Source organism: Heloderma suspectum, chromosome 12 (assembly GCF_057233095.1).
Source record: "Heloderma suspectum isolate Gila_16-S chromosome 12, 16-S_ref, whole genome shotgun sequence".
NCBI lineage: Eukaryota > Metazoa > Chordata > Lepidosauria > Squamata > Helodermatidae > Heloderma > Heloderma suspectum.
The window spans coordinates 35,662,492-35,685,151 of record NC_139469.1 but is presented as its reverse complement, the minus strand read 5'-3'; the positions used below and the strand labels follow the sequence as shown (position 1 = coordinate 35,685,151).

Here is a 22,660-nt window from a genome sequence, read left to right as displayed (position 1 = left end):
GTGTGTGTATATGTATGGTTCAATCCATCTGGGTGTGTAGACGTTTCTGTTGGAGGGGGAAGAGTGAGATACAATGAAGGAGCTTAGGGAAGGCTAATGGGTAATGTTGGGGCGCTAAGGGAGTGTGCAGGGGGGCTGTTTAAATGAGAAGGGATCTGCCATGGGGGCTGAGTTGAGAGGGTGAAGCTTCCATAGAGTATCATATTTTGAAAACCTAAAATGTTTGTGTTTGAGTGAGTGGGTATGTGGGTGAAAAAGATTTTAACACCCCTGCATTTTTTCTCAGACATCCAATTGAAATACCCCTGCCTTACTGTTAGCTGCACTGTTTTTGGATCCCAGTTGAAGGCGGTATACCTTACCAGGTTGTACAATCTGACAAGGGGCGGGGCTGTGGCTGCCCCAAGGGACCCCACGCTTCTGAATTGCCACGCCTGCACTGCCTCTGCTGCCGCCGCCGCCCCACACTCAAAGGCTTGCTGGGATCCGTCTCTCGTTCAGACAAGGCCACTTGACACACTTCATAGAAACACGCAGGACAATTAATGTGCAAGCCTCCCCCAGCCATCCTTTACCTAAGACTTTAAAAAAGGAGAGAAACTGTGCAGAAACAAATACTGGGTGGGGTGGGGCGGGGCAGGGCGGGGCATGGCGGGGAGGAAATCCAGCAGCAGCGCCATACTGTTGAGAAGATTCGGCTGGAATCCGGTTGTTTGGAGAGACCGTTTGGGAGCCTTTCAGAGGACGGGGAATATACAGTCAGGTCCAGAAATACTGAAACAAGGATAACTGTTTTGGCAGTTGGCCTCTGTACACCACCACATTGAAGTAGAAAGGAAACACCCCCAGTTGGGAGCCAAGTCAGGACTTCCAGCTGTAATTCAAGGGGTTGGACAAAAGTGGGGCACTAACCATTCAGGAAGGACAGCCAGTGGCATGCACACACCCCCATTGTTGGTGGCTCATAAGTAATGGAACAAGCCAACATCATTTCAAACTTAAGGATCGCCTTCAATACCAGGATGAAAATTCTTTGCAGTCAATGACTGCCTGAAGTCTGGAACCCATGGACATGACCAAATGCTGCGTTTCCTCCCTCGAGATGCTTTGCCAGGCCTTTACTGCAGCTGCCTTCAGCTGCTGCTTATTTGTGGGTCTTTCTGCCTTCAGTCTTGTCTTCAGTAAGTGAAAAGCATGCTCTATTGGGTGGAGATCAGGTGACGGACTTGGCCAGTGAAGAACATCCCACTTCTTTGCCTTTAGAAACTCTTGGGCAGCTTTTGCTGTACGTTTTGGGTATGTTTATCCATCTGCAATATGAAACGGCGTCCTATCAGTTTGGCAGCATTCGGCTGAATCTGAGCAGAAAGTATAGCCCTATACACTTCAGAATTCATCTTGCTGCGTTTATCAGCAGTCAGGTCATCAATAAACACCAGTGACCCAGTTCCATTGGCAGCCATACATGCCCATGCCATAACACTGCCTCCACCATGTTTGGCAGATGATGTGGTATCCTTTGGATCATGAGCTGTTCCTTTCCTTCTCCATACTTTTCTCTTCCCATCATTCTGGTACAAGTTAATATTGGTTTCATCAGTCCAAAGAATCTTATTCCAGAATTGGGCAGGCTTTTTTAGGTGTTTGCTGGCAAAGGCTTATCTGGCCTGTCCTTGAGCTTTACCAGTGGTTTGCACCTTGTTGTGAAGCCTCTGTATTTACATTCATAAAGCCATCTCTTGACTGTAGATGTTGACAATGACTTGCCTACCTCTGCAAGAGCGTTCTTGACCTGGCTAGATGTTGTGAAAGGGTTCTTCTTCACCATGAGCAGAATTCTGTGGTCATCCACTTTAGTTGTCTTCCGTGGTCTTCCAGGCCTTCTGCTGTTGCTGAGCTTGCCAGTTAATTCCTTCTTTTTCAGGATGTTCCAAACTGTTGTGTTGGCCGCTCCCAATGTTTTTGCTGTCTCTCTGATGGGTTTATTTTGTTTCCTCAGCCTAACGATGGCCTCCTTCACTCGCATGGACACCTCTTTGGACCTCATGTTGGGAGTTCCAGTGAACAGCTACCAAATGCAAATGTAACACTCAGAACCACCTCCAGGCCTTTTCTCTGCTTGCTTGGTCATGGGGTACCCAGGAAACAGGCCACACCTGGTCATGCAGCTGCTTGTCAGCCATTCGTTCCATTACTTATGAGCCACCAACGATGGGTGTGTGTGTGTTCCACTGGCTGTCCTCCCTGAATGGTTAGTGCCCCACTTTTGTCAAACCCCTTGAATTACAGCTGGAAGTCCTGACTTGGCTCCCATCTGGGCGTGTTTCCTTTCAACTTCAATGTGGTGGTGTACAGAGGCCAACTGCCAAAACAGTTATCCTTGTTCCAATATTTCTGGCCCTGAATGTATTATGGCAAAAGGAAGTAAATGGGTGAGGTGGACTGAAAATGTCAGCACATGAGGCTTGAATGAAAAACGAAGCTGCTGGACACAAATCTGAACAGATTGTCTTTCCGGAGGGGCAGGCCTATCATATGCCAACTATTTGGGTGTGGCTGCACTCTGAAGTAGCTTTGCCCTTGGAAGCACCCACACATTGAAAGGGCACCCCAGGCCAGGATGGGATGATTGGAATTCAAGAACTCTAGGATGGATACCCTCTGGTCCCAGTGATTTCTTAGCTTTCAGTTCAATAATCTTCACCTGTCAACAATGCCAGAGGGGACAGTGGGAGGGGGAGGAGGTTTGCTGCTTCAGGATTTCCTACATTGTCACTAGAAGCCTAGGCAACCAGCTGCAACCATTTCTGGACAAGGATCCCCTGGCCGTGGTGATTCATGCTCTGGTACTCTCTTGGTTAGAATTCTACAAATCCTTTAGGTGGGGCTGCCTTGGAAGGCAACTCAGAAGCTTCACTCAGCAGAGGCTTTTGAATGGTGTGTCTAGGTTCATTATGCCTCTTGTAAAAGAACTAGCTCCCTGCCTGCTCCCAGGCCAATTCAAGGCTTTTTAAAGCCCTAAATGGCCTGGGACCCATGTACCTGAAGGAGAGTCAAGGTCTTTTCGACCTGCCCGTGCAGGTTGATAAAAGTCTTCTTCCAAGGCCCTTCTCAGGTGCCCCTTGCATCAGAGGTCCATTATGCAAGTACAAGGGAGAAGGCATTCTCAGCTGCCCCTTGCATCAGAGGTCCATTATGCAAGTACAAGGGAGAAGGCATTCTCAGCTGCAGCACGCCAATTATGGAAGGCCCACGTGATGCTTACGTTGCCATCTTTTTGGTGCCAGGTAAACACATCTTTATTTTCTCAGGCATTTTACTTTGCTGTTATTAAAACCTCTAAAAAAAGGTTTTACTGTAGAATTACTTTATTATAGTACAATTGTGAAATAGTTTAAATTGTAACCCAAATAGGGTGAAGGGTAGTATACAAATGTTTGAAATATATACATACATATGCCCCTGAATGTCAGTTGCAGGGGAACAGCAATAGTTGCATTTATGTCCCACTTGTGGGCTTTCCAGAAACATCTGGTTACCCACTGTGGGGAACAGGATGGTGGAATAGCTAAGACTTTGGTCTGATCCACCCACAGGGCTCTTCTTAAATTCTTAAACACTTTGTTCCTTACTGTACTTCAGTGTACCCTCAGGATGTAGTAGGCCACATTTATTCCAATTCCATCTTGAATTCATTTGTGCCATAAAAAGAATGGTTATATTCACACCTATTGGTCTTTCAGTGTGTTGGTCTTTTTGCTCCATTGTGTGAATACCTGGGAATTCTCCTTCCCCCCTCAATCCATACCCATGTTGTATTTCTTACGGCAGGGTTGGGCAGACTTCAGGCTTGTGGGATCTGCAAGGGATAGGTCCTTCCATGTGACTGCCTACTGAATACCCTCTAGGGAGGCCCTCTCCTCCTGTTTTAGATGGATATGTTATATTCATGATTTTCTTTATAAGCTTTGACAAAAATGAATTTAAACGTGGGGTATAAATGATAAGTATATCTAGGGATGACTTTATTCCACCTATACTCAATCCATCAGATTTTTGAAATACCCATTTTAGTACCAACCTCTCAAATTCCTGCATCTTGGCTTTGTGGCTCCTACCAATAGCAGACACACCACTGCATGGCATAACTTCTCCATGCGCTCTTCATGTGCAATTTGTCCTACTTTTCTCTCCCCAAAAGGCTCTTGTTCTGTATTGCTCACTCTCACAGCCTAGTGTACCTCACAGGGCTGTGGTGAAGATAAATGGGCTGAAGGAAAACTATGTATGCTGCCTTCAGGGAGGAAACGTAGGCTATAAACACCCTAGTTATCCAATTCTTCCATGGCTTCATAACCATATTTCCTGATATGCATGGACTCTGCCCCCTATGCCATTGCCCGATGTGGAAGGTTACCTGCCACCTGTAGGCATGGTGGGCCACTCTTACTGGCTGCATTATTTGGGAACTGGATTTGACAATTCTGAAAGTGTATTTTGAGAGCAAGATGCCATGAATAACAAAATCAAGCTGTGTTACTGCACTTGTGGCTGTGAAGCATTTTGAAGCTGCTTGTTGTGGACCCTGGCTGGCTGACTGGCTGGCTGAGGGCTAACCTTTTGCTCCCTTGGTGAAATGCTTGAGGGTAAGGGAAACGTTTAGGAGAGAAGAGCACCCCATCTCCAACCTGTCATGTACAAAATTACTCAATGAGCAGATCTGTAGGTACTCTTCAAATGAAGTTAAATTTCACCATTAAGTCAGCACAATTCCAGGACCTTACTTCACAATTTCAAAACATTAAAAAATTTGTCTCTGAAATCCAGTTTTCTAGGAGGGGCAGAGGGTTAATTAAAAAAGCCACAAATCTTAACTTGGTGATGAACTTCTTGCTGAATCCAAACAGAATTCGACAGAATTCAGAATGGGCTAGGTCGACGAAAGACATTCACATGAGCCAAGAGAAGCAGCCTCCTCCTCCGGGGCCCTCCTCAGCATTTGCGCGAGTGCCACATACTTAGGTCTGGGCTGCTACTCACCAAGTTCAGTTCTTCTATGCCAGTTTGGTATCTTGTCTGAGGCAATTACAGCCAACTGTGACATGGTGTGAAATGGCCGAGTTAGAAAGCAAAGTGGCTTCCTCTTAAGGCAGTTTCGATCAAGCCATCTGACCTAGCCCCTCCCACCCCAAACTTAGGCTTCTTTGGCAGGGGACGACCTAGCGCCAATCCTGTTCCGCAGCCGGAAGTCCAGAGATCCTCGCAGGCTGTCATGAGCACGCAGCCAGTCTCCACATCAAGATTGAGGTAATCCCACACTGGCATTAGGAGAGGAATAGAGCAGGATCTCTCAGCCTTGCCCTAAAGCCACACACAAGGAAATCCATGCACATGGCAGCAGGCCATTCTGAGCTTCCCATAACGGCACAATAAGGGCAGCCACTCCCCCAATGCAGTGTGGATCAATGTGGTGCCGATAGCATACAGGACATGAAACTAGTCCAGGTCTTGGTCCCCGAAGGGGGCCCTAAAGGGAGCTGCTGCTTCAAACACATCATCCTGGGTTGAAGGACAGGTTGGCTCATCCCATGTGCTTCAGAAAGTTCACAGCTGCCCATTTTGAAACTCTGAGAGCCCACTGAGCTTTTCAGTAGCCCCTTTAAATGTAAATGCACCCTCCAGTTTAACAAGGTACAGATGAAACCAATATTTCCTTGATAGTTCAGCTGGAGACAATTTCTCATGAAAGGGTAGACTTCATGGCATATTTTGAGCTTCACCTGGGCCCTTGTTTCCTTTATTAAAGCTGGTGCTGCAAATCTACCACATTGATTAAGGTTTAATGAATTTTTTTATTGTAATCCAAAAGTAACAGAACAGGGCTGTAATGCATTCTGCAAGTTCTCCGGCTGATATTTTAAACCAATATCAGACCTTTTGTTTCCTGACAGGCAATTTTTAAAAAAAGTGTGAAATTTCACAGTACAGTAAACTCCACCCAAACTAATTTAATGGTGGTTAAAAATAAGATTCCCCAAATTAAAAATAAAATAAAAAATCCCCCCCCTCATATTACATGGTCACATCTCACAAGTCTGTACAAAATGTTCACTTTATAAAGCTCTGATGTAAAAATCAAATCAAGCAGCAATTGTGTAAGTGCAGCACAGGGCCTGTCATGGCATTATTTACAAGGCTCTCGTTTGTTTACATTATAACAAAATTTCATACAGGTGACTTAGTCAAGTCAGTCCACTCCTTCCCCCCACCCCAGTCTAGACAGTGACAGATTATGCTTTTTGGTCATCTCCTTTCTCTTTCTCCTTCTCTTTATCTTTGCTCTTCTTTGACTTCTTCTTCTTGTGTTTATGTTTTTGGCTTCTCTCTGCTTCCGACTCTGTTCCGATGTGTTTCTTATGCTTCTTGTGTTTCTTGTGCTTCTTGTGCTTCTTCTTGTCTTTCTTCTTCCTCTTCTTCTTGCTGTCCTGGCTGTCTGCAGAGCTGGCACTGCTGCTGCGGCCTTGGCTTTCTGAGGGGCTCTGGCTGCGGCTGCGGCTGGGACTGCTTTGACTCTGGCTCCTGCTTCTGTCAGGCTGGGTGGCCAACATGGCCACTGCAGTCTCTTTAGGTTTATCAATGGCCTTGTCCTTCCCATCCTTGCCATTTCTTCCTGGGGAGTCCTCCTGTTTTGCTGATGCGTTACTGTCACTGTCACTTTCATTGTAGTCTGGGACAAAAGCAGCCTCATCTGTTTCTCTTGTTGGGTCAGAGGAGAGCCGGGAAGAGTGGCTTGGCTGAGGCTTTGGCTTGACAGTACCCTTGTCATTCTGCACCGCCCCTTGGTCTTTTGCCTCTGGCGAGCATCGTCTGTACAAGGATTTGTTCCCACCCATCATCCTCTCCTTATTGCTCCAGGTCTCAGATGACAGACGTTTCTCTTTTTCTTTGCCTAAGCCTGTCTCTTGGGACTTATGTTCTGCAGAACGCCTAGAATCATAGACGGCTTTGTGATCATTCAGCCTTCTATCCCTTGGAGGGCTGTAACTGCTCCGTTTCGAGTCCCAGACGTCTTTTTTGGGCTGCTCTGTTCGCTCATCTCTAGTCTTATTCTTCAGTCCTGAGGTGGCGGATTCCCGGCCACGGGAAGGTGAAACCTTTTTCCGTGCAAGCTCGCTCCTTTCATCTCTTCGCTTAGACCCTGAATAGTCTCTGCTGCCGTCATAGTCAGACTTTTTGTCCCGATTAGGCGTGAAGTCTTTAACGGAGGATCCATGGCCTGATTCATGTTTATCTGAAGACCTGCTCTCTCTGGAAGAGTGAGAAGAGCCACTCTTTAGGTTTCCTTGCTCAGCACAACGTTCAGAACGTTCTTTCTCCGGCTGGATTCCACTCTTCCTTTTTTCAGAAGACTCTCTGTCAGGTACAATATGATCCCTGTCTTTGGCTTTCCCCTTTTCATTTGATGCCAGGTTTTTGGAGCTTTTGGATTCAGGCTGTGAGCTTTCACGCCCAGATTCTTTTGTGGTTCTCTGATTTTTCTCTAAGGGCTCCAGATCCTTCTCATTGTATTTGATGGAATTGGATGGCTTTGTGCTGACACTCTTTATGACACTAGTGGGTTTCCCAACAGTAGAAGGAACTTGTGCAGATTTAACACCCTCCTCTTCCTCCTCCTCAGAGTCAAAATCATCTTTATCCCACTTGGACTGTGGAACTTGGATCATGATGATGACGTCTTCAGCAGGGGCGGTTATGTCATTGTTGTACTCTTCCATAGTCTTGATGACGGTTCGCTTCATGTCTAGCTTATCTTCTGGCTTTCTCACAGGGCTGCCTCCAGCAGAGCTAGTGCTAAGCAAACCAAAATCAAGAATATATTAAGGGAGATATCAAAGTTACATGGTTTAATTCCAAACTTAGACTGCAGCAATTAGCTGCCTCACCAGAACGGTTTTTGTCAAATTGCCACCGCACAAGAAACTGATGTGGTAATACTTTTTCACCCGAGGGCTCTTTTCTCTCATGAAAATTAGATTTCAGAGTCTCCACATGTACATTTTACCACAACAGAAAAACAAACATTCAACTCTAGATTAGCAAAATATGCCTTGCTAAGTTTAGACCCACAGCCCACACCTTGCAATGGTTTCCCTTGATCAAAAGATACTGAAATTAGATTTGCAAGGGGCCATCCCCTGGCTGAATGACACATCTGTTCTACCAACCAACACCAATCCATGCAATTCACATTTTAGTTTGTGTCACAAGAAGACACAAAAAGGTGCCTGCAGAGCAAACAGCTTCACAAAAAAGTCAAGCCTCATGCTGGAGGGGGAAACTGGATTGTTTGGGAGTGGAGGGCAACTGATCTGTATAAGAAAGAGGGACACAGTTTGGTCCACAAGACTAGGGATGTAGCCCAACTGTAGTGAGTTGGTTAGTGAGCAAAAAAGTAGACTTCACAGAGTTCCTATATGCTGGTGGTAGACCTGTGTTATTTGGCTTAATCAGCAGCTTCATGGTTAAGTAAGTAGGCCTTTTATACCAAGCCCTAACTGGTTCCAAGCAAGTACATGTGTCAACATTTGGACACTGCTCATGAGAGAAGGGTGTACTGCCTTGATTCTCAGAGGAGCTGGGAGACTCCCTGGTCCCAGCAGCTGGAATGCTGAGGCCCTAGTCTCAGAGAAGGGGTGATTCATTTCCCAGCCTGCAATGCTTCTAGCACCATTGCGGGGGAGAGGCTCCCTGTTCTCCTGAATGCGTGTGCGCTGGCCTGTCAGCTCCTGAGAGGGGCGAGGGGCTTGGCCTGTCAGCTTCAGAGCTGGAGGTGGGCATCTAGCAGAAAAGCTTGTAGGATCCAATCCGCAGGCTTTTGCACTTTGGTCTCGCTCCAAGGGGCAATATGTGCACAGGCCAGCTTGGGGAAACTTGTAGCCCTAGGAACCGCTTCTCCATCTATCTTGGGGGCCCAGATAGACACTTCAGCTGTGACAGCTCCATTGGCTGCCGGAGGTATGAGCTTTCTTTGCGCGTCTATTTTGCATCTATTTTCTATCAATGAACTGCCATCTTTTTGCACAAGTGGCTTTCTTTCATCTTGGTAAGCAAAAGACTCTACTCTGACTGGGCCCCGACAGAATCAGGACCCCAGATCAATACATTAACTAACATCAGCTACTACTATTCTACCAGTAGTGGCCTTGTAGGCCCCTTCCAACCCTACTATTCTATGATTCTATGAAGACAGGCCAAACTTAAGTTAATACAACAGACATGTTTATGGGTTCAACATGACATGGACATGAAATGAAACTTATTTTCCATTATTAATCCAAAGGTACCTGGTATAATCAACCAGTGTTGAACCAGATCCATCAGCTGCTGCAACTTTTCTCCTCAGCTTTCCTTTTGTTTTCTCTTGCTTCACTTTGCTACCAGTTGGCTCAGGTTTTTCAGCTGAAACGTCTTTAGCAGGAGGGATGTTTTCAGCACTGGCAATCTTTTTGCCAGTTTCTCGGTTCAGCTTAATCTTTTTTGCTGGAACAACTGGCAAAACAGGTTTGTCCTTTTCAGGGGTCCTCTCTGTTTTTTCACTTTCTGACTCCGTTTTCCCCTTTGGCAAAGGCTTCAATTCTGTGACTTCTTGTTTGGACGGTTTTAGTGATGTGGTTTCATGATCCTTATCTACTTTTTCCTCAGCTTTTCTTTTCCTTTTTTCTGGTTTTGCATCTGCAGGTTTGTTTTTGTCAATGGGTTTCTTCAACTTTTCCTCTTTGCCAGATTGCTTCTCCTGCTTGATTTCCTTGGGGTGTTCTTTCTTGGTTTTCTCCTCCTTGGCTGATCTGGTTTCTGGATGATCTTTTGCACCTCGGGGATGAACTTTACGTGGGGTACTTAGTGGCTTCTCATCTTTTTGAGAGGATGACGACTTGGTACCATCAGCCTTTGGCAATTCCTCCTTTGCTTTTTTTGTAGAAGGGTCAGCCCGTGGGGACTTTTCATGATCAGCCTCTGCTTTTTCTTGGAGTGCTTTAGCTGGCTTCACTTGCACCTCCTTCTTGGTAGTGACAGTGCCTTCCACTTTTCGCTTTGTCTTCTCAGTTTTTGCCTTCGGTTTTTCTTTCTTCTCCTTGTCAGAAATGGGTTTAAAGGCAACTGAATCTGCTTCCATAGGCTCATCGCGGACAGGAGTAGCATCATCTCTGCTTGGAAGCATGAAGAGTGGGTCAGGTTTGCTGTCTTCCCCAGTGGCAGGATCTCTCGGCTTTCGTGAACCTTCCAAGAGGTCAGCACTGGGGAAGCCTTCGCCCTCTTCTCCCTTCCTTCTCTTCCGGTGCTTCTTATGTTTATTTCCTTTTGCATCTCCTGGTGGATTTTCTGCCTCCTTGTCTTTCAATTTTGCCATGTCTTTCATACTGTGGCCCTCTCTACCTGGCACCTTTTCAGAGTAGCCACCACCTACATTTCGATTTCGATGACCTAGCCCTCCGGGGTAATCATCTCTACGACCCCGAATATAGGGGGAATTCTCTCGCCTTGGTCCAGGAGGACCAAATCGTTCTGGGGAGAAGTTCTCTCTGTTGAGCAGAGGTCTGGGTTGGGCTCCAGTTGCAAAGCCCTTGTAATATTTCTCATACCATTCTCTGTAGTTCTCCCAGTCACGGTATCTCTCCTTCTCAAATGGGTCTCTCATATCCACAGATCTGCCATAGTACGCTTTAATGTCATAAAGTGGGATTTCTCGATATCGACCGAAATACTCCCTTTCCCCTTCTCCCTGAGGGATGGGGCGCTTATTAGGGGACTGGCCTCTGTAAACTGGAGACCTTGATCGAGAATGGTATCTTCTGTAGGGGGGTGACCTAGATCTAGATCGATGGTATCCATGCGATCTTGACCTGGAACGGTAATTCCGACTCTTACCCCTGCCCCTCCGTGGGTATGGGGGTGACCGTGAGTAGGAGCGAGAATGGGAGCGGCTGAATGATCGAGAGTATGATCGAGAGCGGGATGAACCAGATCTTGACTTTGAGTACGTATAGGAACTTCTTGAATATGAAGATGCACTGTATGGCGATTTGGACCTTAAACAAAATAACAGAAAAATTCTGTGTGGAACTGCAACGTCTCCGTTTTGTATAAATTACATGGCAAAGTAGACGTATACAAGAGCGCTCATTTTCTGTCACAAAATCCTTTGAGAGTCAAGCCACTAGAGGTAGCTAAACAAACATAATCAACAGAGCTATTTTGGGCAAACCTTAGGGCAGCCTTCCCCAACCTGGAGCCCTCCAGAGGTTTTGGACTTCAACTCCCATCAGCCCCACCCAGCATGGCCAGTGGTCAGGAATGTAGGGACTTGTAGTCCAAAACATCTGGAGGGCACCAGATTGGGGAAGGCTGCCTTAAGGTTTGTTTGAGCTCAGTGGGACTTTTTCGGCTTTTAGTCAGAAAAAATGTAGGTCAGCTTGTCACTCTTCCCTCAATACCATTCCACAAATTGCTTTTGGAATTTTAGAAGTTTCAGAAATGATTCCCCAAGTTACTATGACAGTTTCTTTTTAGAAGGGAAGTTTGAAGTCCTGCATGGCAAGCTCGGTGTATCTACCAGCTCTTTGGACTGTGGCCAGGCATTTAGAATTCTACACATGTTCACAGAAAGCTAAACAACTACTGGATGTGTTGCTTGTAATCCTAAATTTGCTGAGTACCTATTTAGCCTCTCAAGCATAAGACAATATGGCTTTCTTTAAACAATCTTCTCTTTAAAAAGTGATGGCAAATGACTTTGGAATATCTTGTTCTTCACAATGCTGGGGAAAATAAATTTCACCCCACTGGCTACCATTTGTGCCAGGGCTGAACTACAGGGCAACATCTGCAAATCTGAATCCTGCATTAGTCCCGTGATTCATGCAACACATACAGATGTCTAGAACTACCTGAGCTAGAGGACTACTGTCCACCTAGCCATGGGGTGGGCGACCTGTAGCCCTCCAGGCTGCGATTCCCGTCACCGCTGGCTGTGCTGGCCAGGGCTGGTGAGCACTTCAGTCCAACACCATCTGGAGGGCCACAAGTGGCCCACCCCAATCTAGCCCATTGCTACCCACGCTGAGCAGCAGGTGTTCTTTCCATCTCTACTGCCCAAGAGCCTTCCGAAAAACCCCAACTAGAAATGCCAGGGATTGAACTGGGGCCTTTCCAGATGCAAAGCACATGACCCCTCCTTTCAGTTCATTTATATAGACACAAGAAAAGCTATTACCGGGAATAAGAACGCCTACGTTCCTTTTGGATTTTTTTATATTCCATCAATTCCTTAGCAAAATCGTTTGTAAACTCATCAAGCTTTGACTTCTTCTTTTCCCTATTAAAGTAAGAAAATTATTATAATGCAGTTGGATATTGTTACAGAAAGCATTATGAGAACCATACCAACTTGAAAAACGTCACTGCATGCAAGTGAGAAATGAACATGCTACTAAAAAGCAGAAACCAGCACAGGTTTTCAAGCCATGTCTCATTTTTTTTTTTAATAGAATCACAGTTTTCCGGGGTTTAGATATGAAGGGTTATTTTATTGGTAGTGAAAATCAACATTTGAAATCTCATGTTATATGTCATTTTTGCTTACGGCATACGCATTTTTAGCGTAGCTGCAGTCTGATATTCTACGGAAACAGAAGAATGAAATATAACGGAACCTCTTCCAGAGCCAAATACTTACTCCTCTTTAAGTCTCCGCTGCTCTCTGTAAAACTCCTCCCTAGATAAAGGAGGTGCTTGTGTCGTTGGGATGGCGTTTGAGTGAGCCGTTGGTACTGGTGTTGGTACCCAAGGCGTTGATATGTTTGCTGGAGCTGGGGGGTATCCCGGAGGGGGGACAGTGTACCCAGCTGGTGGAGGCTGCCCAGGTGGAAACTGAGGAGGAAACTGTGGTGGAGGTACCCCCGGTGGAAGAGGAAGTGCATGGGGAGGAGGAGGATACAGGGGAGGTGGCGGCACGGGCACAAAGACCGGTGTTGATGCTGGCAGTGTTGGGGCCTGAGTCCTTTGTGTACGGTCACTATGCGGGCGTCCTCGGTTTGAACTTCTAAAGAAACCCAAAAACACGTTGTCACTGAGTGTTACACTTGTTCTTTCTTTGCAAGAGGAGCGTGAAATGGGCAGCACCCCTCTGCAGTAACTGCCCATCTGCTGTCTTATGGCGTATCCAGTCTAAGCTGTTCTTTGCTCCCCCTCAGCTTGGCTGCTGGACAGATGCTCCCTTGACTTCCCAAGAGCCCTCCCCATCACACTCAATGCTTACTGTTTTCTTTTTCCAAGCTTTTCATAAAATTAACTAATCTGCTGCTTCTTTAAGTGTCTTCCATATAGCATTCCCATGCAGTTACTGATTTTACTTCGAATCTCAACTGCATTTCTAGTTCACTAGCTGTTAAGATTTTACAGATATCTGGCACATATAGCCTGGCATCACAATGCTGATCTCTTCTACTAGGGCTGGAGGAATCTATGCCATCATCTAAGAGTTCTGACTTCTCGACCACTGCCTAAGGCCATTAACTCAGAATTTTGAGGCTGCCTCCAAAAACGTTAAAATCTGCTGCCTAGGAATTCGAAATATGTTTTCAGCCCTGGGCTCGACCATGTATGGCAAACAAATCAGGAGAACTTCTTGCCTTTTAATGCAGTGACAGTTTTAATGTGTTGTTCAATGCCCAACTAAATTCCACAGGACATTTGATTAGAGTCCTTTAAGCAGCGGTTGATTTATCTTTTAAAAATAAAGCACGCGAACTTCCCTATGCATATACAAACCGGTATTTAATATCGTGTTCTAAACTTACTGCCTAAGAATACGAAAAATATATTCTGAATGAATACTTACGGCTCCCATCCTGACCTATTGCCTGCAGAGCGAACAGGGTTGGTTCTCATTGGCTGACCTATGTGGAAAAGGAAAGATTGCTTTTAATGTGGACACAAGTACTGTTGTATGTAACAATCAGGATCAAAGTGGTACAACTTACCCATAGTGGGTATTGAATGTCCGTGAGACCCCAGTTGCCCCGGCAAGGCCGGCTGTCCAAGCACAGGAACCTGATAGCCCTTCAGGGAGGAAAAGGAAGAGAATTAGATGCTGCTACTGTGATATATAAATGAGTTAAATGCTGAAACAAAGCTTACCTTCTCCTCTATCACAGTATTAATCGACAGCGAGGAAGGTGGTTTTGAGTGATCCGAGGCAGTCACTATAGCAGCAGCTGGTCCAATACCATCGCCCTCGCTGGAGTGAAATAGGCAAAATTATGGTCAGGATTTACTTGGAAAGAGATTAAAAGTACAGGACTGGGTGCTATAAAACCATTACATAGTTCTAGGATATAGTCATTTTATAATAATCCTAAAAGGTATCAGAGACCAGGAAAAGGGGCAGAAAAGAGCAACCACGATTGAGAGGCCAAAACATCTTCCTTAGAAGGAAAGGGGTCTGAGGCTAAACAGATGAGTTGTATGTATTTGGAAGCATGTTGCACTATGACTAAGATAAGAGTTTTGTAGTTGCTGCTAACTCACCTCACCTGTGGGAAGGACTAAGAGAGTACCCACAACCAGAGCAGCAAGCTGTGCTACCATGCAACCGCAGCTGTAACCTTCCTTGGAGTGGAATCAGTTTGCCTCAGAACTTTTCACAAGTAATATAAGGAGCATCAGAACTCAAGACACACTAACCACCTCAGTTTTTAAACACGTGCTTCAAATTACACAGCTTGCAAAATCTATAAAGCCTTTCTGGGGTTTCAAAATCCCCATCCTACAAACACTTCTGCTGAATTTTAATTGGAGTCCGTGGCTCAGTTCAGACAATCTTTCAAACCCATGGTTTGGAGGATCAACAAGATGTGAACTCACTTGCTCCCTCCTGCTCCCACTCTCCATTTCCTGTTTTAATGCCAACCACAGTTCGTTGTGCTATCTGAATTGGTAAAGTACAGTTAGCACTTGCTCTCCAATGTAAGATTCTCAAGAATCTTTGATGTGAACATTTTGCTTGCAGCTAGTTCAATCACACAACTTAAGTAACTAGAAAGAGATCATTGCTTTCTTGTATCTTTCTCAGCCTAAGTTCACATGACTGGTTTGAGGCTCCTCAAAGGCAGAGCAGGATATAAATATAGCAAATACATTAAGCCCTGGAGGTTCCATAAACCAGTCCTCTCCAGCCTGGCCAGACTGTCTGTAATCCAAAAAATGTAGTCACTCATTAAAACATTTAAGCACTATGGTTTTGAAAACACTCAATTTTAGCAGGTGAAACAAACCCTGGCCTTGAGATGGCTCACTTTTGATTTGGTTTTAAGAAGCCCATTAAACTTTCTAGCCTTAGAAACTTTCTTGCTTTGCAGGATCAAGAGGGCTTCTAAGATTCTCATATGTACATGAAAGACCTCACAGTGAATTCCTCCAAGGATGAAGCCATAACACTGGTTAGACATGGTATCACTGGAGCCAGGGAGAGCATAAAGACAAAAAGGAAGACCAAGGCATACAGTCAATCTAGCGATCTCTGTTAGACAAGTTGCCTTACCGGAAAGGCCCTTCAGGCTTGTCTGCATGCATCGCCATGGATATTGGTGCAGGAACCTCGCTAGCAGATGTGGTGGCCGACTGGCTTACTGGCAATGTGGCTGTTGCAGATGCCGATACGCCAGGAGCCAACGACAAGGTGAGAGATGCAGCTGCATGAACAGGGGCAGAGGTGGCTGGAATTATGAGGGGATCCTGCTGCCTGGAGCCGGTTGGCCTTGACACAGAAGGCACATTCCGCTGAGCTGCCTGTCTAGGTGGCTGGGCCTGCTTGCGGAGCCTTTTCGTGTAGCCTGTTTCATTTTTGAAGTTATTTACAGCCTAGAGATAGAAAATCATCAAGGAAAAGCAATAATATATCAAAACATGCTTAAATAGCAGCAACACATCTGTGCTTCAGTAACAAAACCCAGTCTTGTTAATTGGTATAGGAGCTGATGAGGTTATCAAGGCACTGAAGCCTGAATATCCATTCAGTCTTGCTGTGGACTGCATGTTTTTTGAGTGGGAGGTCACAGAGGGATCCAAGTAGCCTAATCCTATTACCCTTCCCCTAAGCTTTCCAATGGCAACTTTCCCATCCAGGTCAATAAAGTGGTTCAAGTACAGTAGGGGAAAATATGGGTACACTCACAGGCTGAGGTGGAACTTGATACTGATAGATTTGAAGTTACCTGGCGTAAAAATTTGTTGGCAATTAAAGCATCGGGAGAAACATCTGTTTGATGACAAGTTGGGCATGTATGTTCCTCTGACTCTAGCAGTGATGTTCTGATACCTGTGAATAATTTTTAAATGTCATGTAAAACATGCAATACGTGTATTTGAACCACACTGTGCAAACTGGTATGCATGTACTAGCACAGCGACTAAGACCCTAACATCCTCTAATGCCTAAAGGTCTTTAAATATGTACAGACCATAACTATTTTGCAAAAAACACAAAACAGCTGACCACTAAAGAGGTCTAAAACCAAACATAGAATCCAGAAGGCTATGTTCCAGAGCTCTTCTTTCCCACTGCAGTCTCTTGTGCCCCCTGAAAAGCTGCTCCTGCAGAATGGTCAGCTGTACCTCCAAAGAGGCATGGCAGGAAGGGGATATTCTGATACCTATGAATAAAAGTTTGCCTCTTCTTGCATTCCATCCTAGAACACTAGCACGAGTCATCTTTTAAATTTGTCCTTGCTCTGTAAAGCATGACTGAACAGAACCTTCATGGACAAAGCAAGGCAAGAATTCCAACCAGGCCACAGTATTATTTATTATATTTTAATCCATCCAATAACTAACATTCTCTGCACAGATTACAAAACCTAAAAGAATAACATACAATACAAAAATCAAAAAGAATACAGTACAGTGGGCCCATCTGTGCATATTGGTGGCAAATCATGGGTTAATTAATTCATGATTTCCGGGTCATATGCTGCTGCCATTTTGAATATGCAACCTCTGATCAGCCCAATTGGAAGTTATTTTGTGATGTGTGAAAAATTAGTTTGTAGGTTAATCCTGGGTTGTTTAAACCCTGATTAACCCATAGTGTCCAGGTTCACACATCATAAAATAATCTCAAAGCGGAGGCTGCATATTCAAAATGATGGTGGCATGCATAATGTTTTGCTGCCGTTACATGGGATCGGTACAATTTATACAGTAGTGTAAATAGATATAAAATGCCAATTAATTTAAATAAAAGAATATAATTCTGTGTGTCAATGCTAGAACAGAACGTTTTGGAGTTTAAAAATTCAGTTTAATTCTTGCTTTTCAAGCATGGCAGTGAAGTAGTCCAGGAGCAAATTAGTGCCCAACACTCAGAAAGTAAAGCCACCCTTTCTGTCCTTAGTTTACGCTAGAGGCAGGGAAACCCAATCACCATTCTCTCCTTCCCAACTCTTCTTCTGCCACTGCATCTAGATAAATGATAGACTATGGAACTCACATTCATCACAATAGCTGTTTCCGCAGCAGGGAATGACTACAGCATCAGTCATTATATCTTTGCAGATCAGACACAACAATTCATCTGGAATAGGGTCGTCTTCTTCTGAGGAAGATGATGGCTCCTCTGGCAGAAAAGGGGGCTTCTCTTTCTTCCCTTTAGCATAAGCCGCACTGAAAGAAAATAATTTCACTGAAACCCTTTTTGTTTTAAAAACTGTAATAAGCATATTTAATTTATATTAATCATATTTAATAGTAAGAGTATAGCTTGAAAATATTTCTTCTGCAGTCCAGATTACAGACCTGGCCAAATTAATATTAATTTTAAAGATTTATTATTTTAGAAAGTTAAGTTCCACTTCATCTTCAGTGAACTCAAAGCAGCTCATGAACCATAAAAAAATTCAAACTAATACTGAAACCAGCAGCAAAATGAGTAATCAAACAGAACAGCCCCAGCAGAAATCAGCAGTAACAGAAAAGGAGATTGCCCACTACTGCAGCATAGAGCAGCAGCAGATATAGTATTGGGGGGCAGGCAGGCCCCACCGGCATCACTACTCAAAAGGCCCTGCACATCTGTCCCCTGCCCTGCACAGAGCAGGACTTCAGATGAATGGAGTGCATGAGGGGAGACACATGGGATGTGGCAGTCCTTGAGATATTGAGATCCCAAACCATTTTGGGCTTTAAAAGCTAAGAACCAGCACCATAAATTGAGCCTGGGAAAAACAGACAACCAGTGCAGATTGAACAATACCAGTAATATAGTCTGCTTGACCAATGCTTGCCAACAATCAAGCTTCAAGCATTTTGCACCAATAGAAGTTTCTGGGCACTTTACGTCATCCATATGTAGTGTGTGTTACACTCGTCTTATCTGGAGATTACTAAGGAAGTGTTTAAGCTATGTCCAACATAACGTAGTAAACACTTTAGTTACAAAATAAGCCATTATTATCAGATGTGATGTTAATGAGGAATGAGTAGCAGTGATGAATTTATATCAGTTATGCAAAATGTTGAGCCTTCCAGTAATGAAAATGGGTTCACCTTTATTGCATAGTAAACCAAACGATGGGGCTTGCCTAAAACTTTCAATCATTCACTGTGTCTATTCATTTCCATTAAAAAAAAAAAGCATGTTCCAGAAACCAGTGTTAAGGTAGAATAGCTTTTGAAGAAAGATTTCCCCAAAGGCAAATCAAAAGAAGCCTTGGCTTCTTTCGCCACTATGAAACTGGATACCGAATCCACATATCTGCAGTAGAAAAGACACTTGAAGCACACCTCAATGCCCCACCACCCATCAGAGGGATACCAGTTTCCATGCAAGAAAAAGTTACATGTAAGAAGCATCCCTCTCAGAGATAAAGCAAATGGTCAATTAACTGTCTTTTAAATGGCATTAACACCCACTGCTATAGGGTTTTTGAAGGGTTCCTCGAGCGGTTCAGTTCAAGGAGATAAAGCATTGACAGGAGACCATGTGAATGTAGGAGCTGCTCAGAAAATTTGTAACTATTGGTACGCTTCTAACTAAGCAACGTAGCAAGATAGGGTATGAAAGTGTGACTCAGCATCGACCCTTAATAATTTCAAAGACCTTGTATACTCACGCATCAATAGTTGGGATGGCATATTTCCCTGTGTTGGTGAGCATGGCGCCCTTGGTATTAGGGTCCTGCACCTCCATCATGAAACTTCGGGGAATTCCTGTGCTCTTTTTAATCCTGGGACCAGACTCAAAGTTTTTGTCCTATTAAGGGAAAAAACAAACTCTCTAAGAGGATTTTCTGAGTTCCCCTGACCAAGCCCCGTGCCAAATTAGCAGAGTTTCTTGGCCTGTTTTGAACTCACAACACTGTTCAACTGACATCAATGGATTAATTTTGCAGCTTCAGAAAGAACGCTATTTAAGCCAGTCATTTCTCATTTGGGAAATAAACAAAGCAAATAGCCTTACTCCTCTCAGAATGTAGCTGCAAGGACTGACAGCAAGGTAAGCTACCATTAAAAACCTACTTTTCACAGTCAGTATCGCCCCACACGATTAATACATGTTAAACCAAGTAGTCCTCACCGCCCCTCATTTCCATCTTTTCTCCCAATGGATCCACCCCCCCACTGCCCAATAAAAATGCCTCTGAAGAGGAAACCAAAAATATTTAAAATCTCAACCTAAACGTGGCCAGAAATATGAATAAAAGGATTCTGCTTGGCGGGATTCCTTCCCCTCTGCAATTCCCAGTAATGCAATAAGCCAAGGAATAATAATTTTCTTGTTACAAGTTATCTTTCAGGAAGGTTACTGGAAATAAAGACAAACTGAACACAAAACAAAAAAACAAGGCTATATTTCTACTACAGGCCCTTACCCCATTGGTTGGGCAGATCTTTATATAATGACCAGGTTTTCCACAACGAAAGCAAGTATAATTTGGCGGAGGCGGACCCATGGATTTCTTCATATAACTAGAAAGGTGTAAGAACAGAAGTGTGTGTCTTTGCACATTTGTTTTTTAAAAATATGAAAGTAAATATCTAAATTGTTTCAAAGTTAGCTTTTTTGTTTTGTTTTGACATGTGATATGACTTACTTGCTTGGATCATATTCGTGGCCAGACTGTGACATCATAGCTTTAATTTTATCTTCTTCAGAAGCATTGGCTTCAGCCAGATTGGCAGTCTGTTCAATAGGTAATCATTTGACACACACATTAGAAACACATTTATGTCCATCCAGTCAAAGACAAACACCACTCATCCAATCCTGTAAAGAGCAGCACAAAGCTAACTGAAGTTGCCTCAAAAAACAGCTCAGATTGTCCTGAAGATGTTCCAGGGAGTCCTTATGCCATTACATGATGTTTGTGTGCCTGTTAAACCTATGCTGAAAAGAAAAAAATCTTATTTGCCGGGGCATTCTAAACCACAGGCTCTGCTTGTACCTTACATAATGGCTTGTGTAACTCCTCCAGTTTCCTGTGATAAATTTAAGTGGTCTGGAGTTAAGTGTTTTGAAAGATGCCTTCTGCAATACTTACAGGTTAAAAGCCACCGAATATTTAGTCTACAAAGACATGGTGCTGTTAATTATTGTCTCGATTTGCAATATAGTGCTATGTATTATTGATGCCTCAAAATATTAAAAAGGACAATGTCATCCTGAAAACTGATGCTTCAGAAGGCTCAGCTAGACCACTTTTAAGAACCTGAGAAAAGACTTCGCTGTTCTCCTTCAGATCTCTATAAAAGGAAAATGCAAGAGTGCAACTGAAATGTATCCAAAAAGCTGCAACACAAATTGGGCAAAAATATTTTTTTTGCCAACTGGAATCTGAGGCAGCACAAAATGTTTTGGACACGCAACTTTCAAGATGACAGTCCCTTTAAGATGCAAGCCAGAGGTGTGAGCCTCCCATGTGGAGCAAACAATTCTAACACTTTGTACCTGTTGAGTTGGTTTATTAATACAGATACAAGCAAGGTCTAAGGGACTGGTTACTAGTAGTTCAGATATTCAAGCACCTAACATTCAGATCAGCCACACGTACTTTATACATTCATCCACAAAAGCAAACAGCTAGTTTCAACATTTTATTAAACAGTTGATTAAAATACATAACTTTTCTTAACAGTCAAGATTAACAACTATGGAATTGTTCACATTTACAGAAAACTATTTTACAAGTACTTAGCTAATTTGTTTGAACCCAAACAGTTTTACAGAACACAACCAATAGGACAGAACATTAGTAGGAATAGACCAAAATTCAAATATGGCATTTAATACACAATAGAAATAAAACAGAAAACTGTTAAACACATTTTCTCCACGCAAAACATGTCTGCATTGAAGAGGTTAAAAGTAAGTAACAGTTTTGAACTGCTTTATATCATGAAATATTCTGCATTTGTCGGAAATACTTAGGCTTTCTCTGGAACTTAAAACTTTACATCTCTTGGACATTTTTTCACATCTCAGAAAAATAAACTTGACATGAGCTTACAGAACCAAGGACAAATTTAAGGACAGCACTAATGGAAACCAAACTCTAGCTAACTTGCTTGACTTAAATTTTTGTATTTATAAATGCGTGTCAAATTTCCCAACTTAGCTAGAAAAAGAAGTTTTTCTTGGAAAAATGTAACTCCAGTATTTAGTCATAAAAGAAACACAAATGAAATATTATGCAATACTGCTTCTAATTTGAATTTTTTTAAAGATCGGCTATTTACTTGGATGGTGGGTGTTATCACTAGTGCTTTCCCAGACAAAGTTACACATTATTGAGCAGAAAATGCAAGCAGTTTCATAGCAAAACAAGGCAAGTACAACAATTTCAGAAGGTCACATTTGCCAATATGCCACACATACACATTGGTATATTCCTATAAATACATTAACACAGTCTGTGTTCAAACAAATTAGTTGCGTAGGTACTACCCACTGCATATACTACAAGTGTACAACTTATTTTATGCAAATTATTGCTCTACCACTGGCTTTAAGTGCAAAATCCCAAAATAATCATGTAAATTGTCCATGTGATAGGGAAATACTTCTATTTTGGCTGTTGCACAGAGAAATCCTAGGAGTCCATAAATAGTATTAAAATTCTTCTTTAAAATTGTGCTATTTTTCCAATGCAAAATTAATGGAACGTATGAAAGAAACGATAAAGCAGCTTCAGAAGTGCTTCTTCTTTGTGTCTTGAAGATGAGTAAAACGGCAACATTATGTTGAGGCTGATAAGGTACTCCCCTTCTATCTTCCCATACTGGGAACTACTCTTTACAGGATAGTTATCAATAAATATACACACATTTTCAATGTTTAGGCTCGCCACTTTTCACTAAAAATGTTTTGCACCAGTGACAGAAATTAACCAGATAAAGATCACAGCATGAAGACATTCAAAATACCAAGCAAGCAACAATTCATTTGGCTATATTTGACAAGAATATATGTATATATACCTTTGTAAGCTGGGCCAGAGAAATAGATGCAGAAGAGTCATCAATCTGTTCATAAAAAATTAAACACACATTCAAGTTCCACAATCAAAATGCAGCCAACATATTTAGCCTCTACTGTGGTATTAAGATC

General features: G+C 43.4%; 1 protein-coding gene across 2 annotated transcripts in view; it reads right to left on the bottom strand.

The window, feature by feature from the left end:
• Positions 1-5,829: 5,829 nt before the first annotated feature.
• The window catches only part of RBBP6 (RB binding protein 6, ubiquitin ligase), a 33,304-nt gene continuing 16,473 nt past the window's right edge, over positions 5,830-22,660 (bottom strand). For both annotated transcript variants that reach the window (XM_084819147.1, XM_084819148.1), the window contains 14 exons: positions 22,531-22,575; positions 20,148-20,236; positions 19,926-20,022; positions 19,167-19,306; positions 17,546-17,718; positions 16,272-16,375; positions 15,599-15,918; positions 14,197-14,296; positions 14,040-14,118; positions 13,898-13,955; positions 12,734-13,099; positions 12,272-12,373; positions 9,345-11,087; positions 5,830-7,851 (listed from right to left, as the gene is read on the bottom strand). In XM_084819147.1, the coding sequence (XP_084675273.1) occupies positions 6,291-7,851; positions 9,345-11,087; positions 12,272-12,373; positions 12,734-13,099; positions 13,898-13,955; positions 14,040-14,118; positions 14,197-14,296; positions 15,599-15,918; positions 16,272-16,375; positions 17,546-17,718; positions 19,167-19,306; positions 19,926-20,022; positions 20,148-20,236; positions 22,531-22,575 (4,977 nt within the window). In that variant the 3' untranslated portion in view covers positions 5,830-6,290. The remainder of the gene's footprint in view (positions 7,852-9,344; positions 11,088-12,271; positions 12,374-12,733; positions 13,100-13,897; positions 13,956-14,039; positions 14,119-14,196; positions 14,297-15,598; positions 15,919-16,271; positions 16,376-17,545; positions 17,719-19,166; positions 19,307-19,925; positions 20,023-20,147; positions 20,237-22,530; positions 22,576-22,660) is intronic.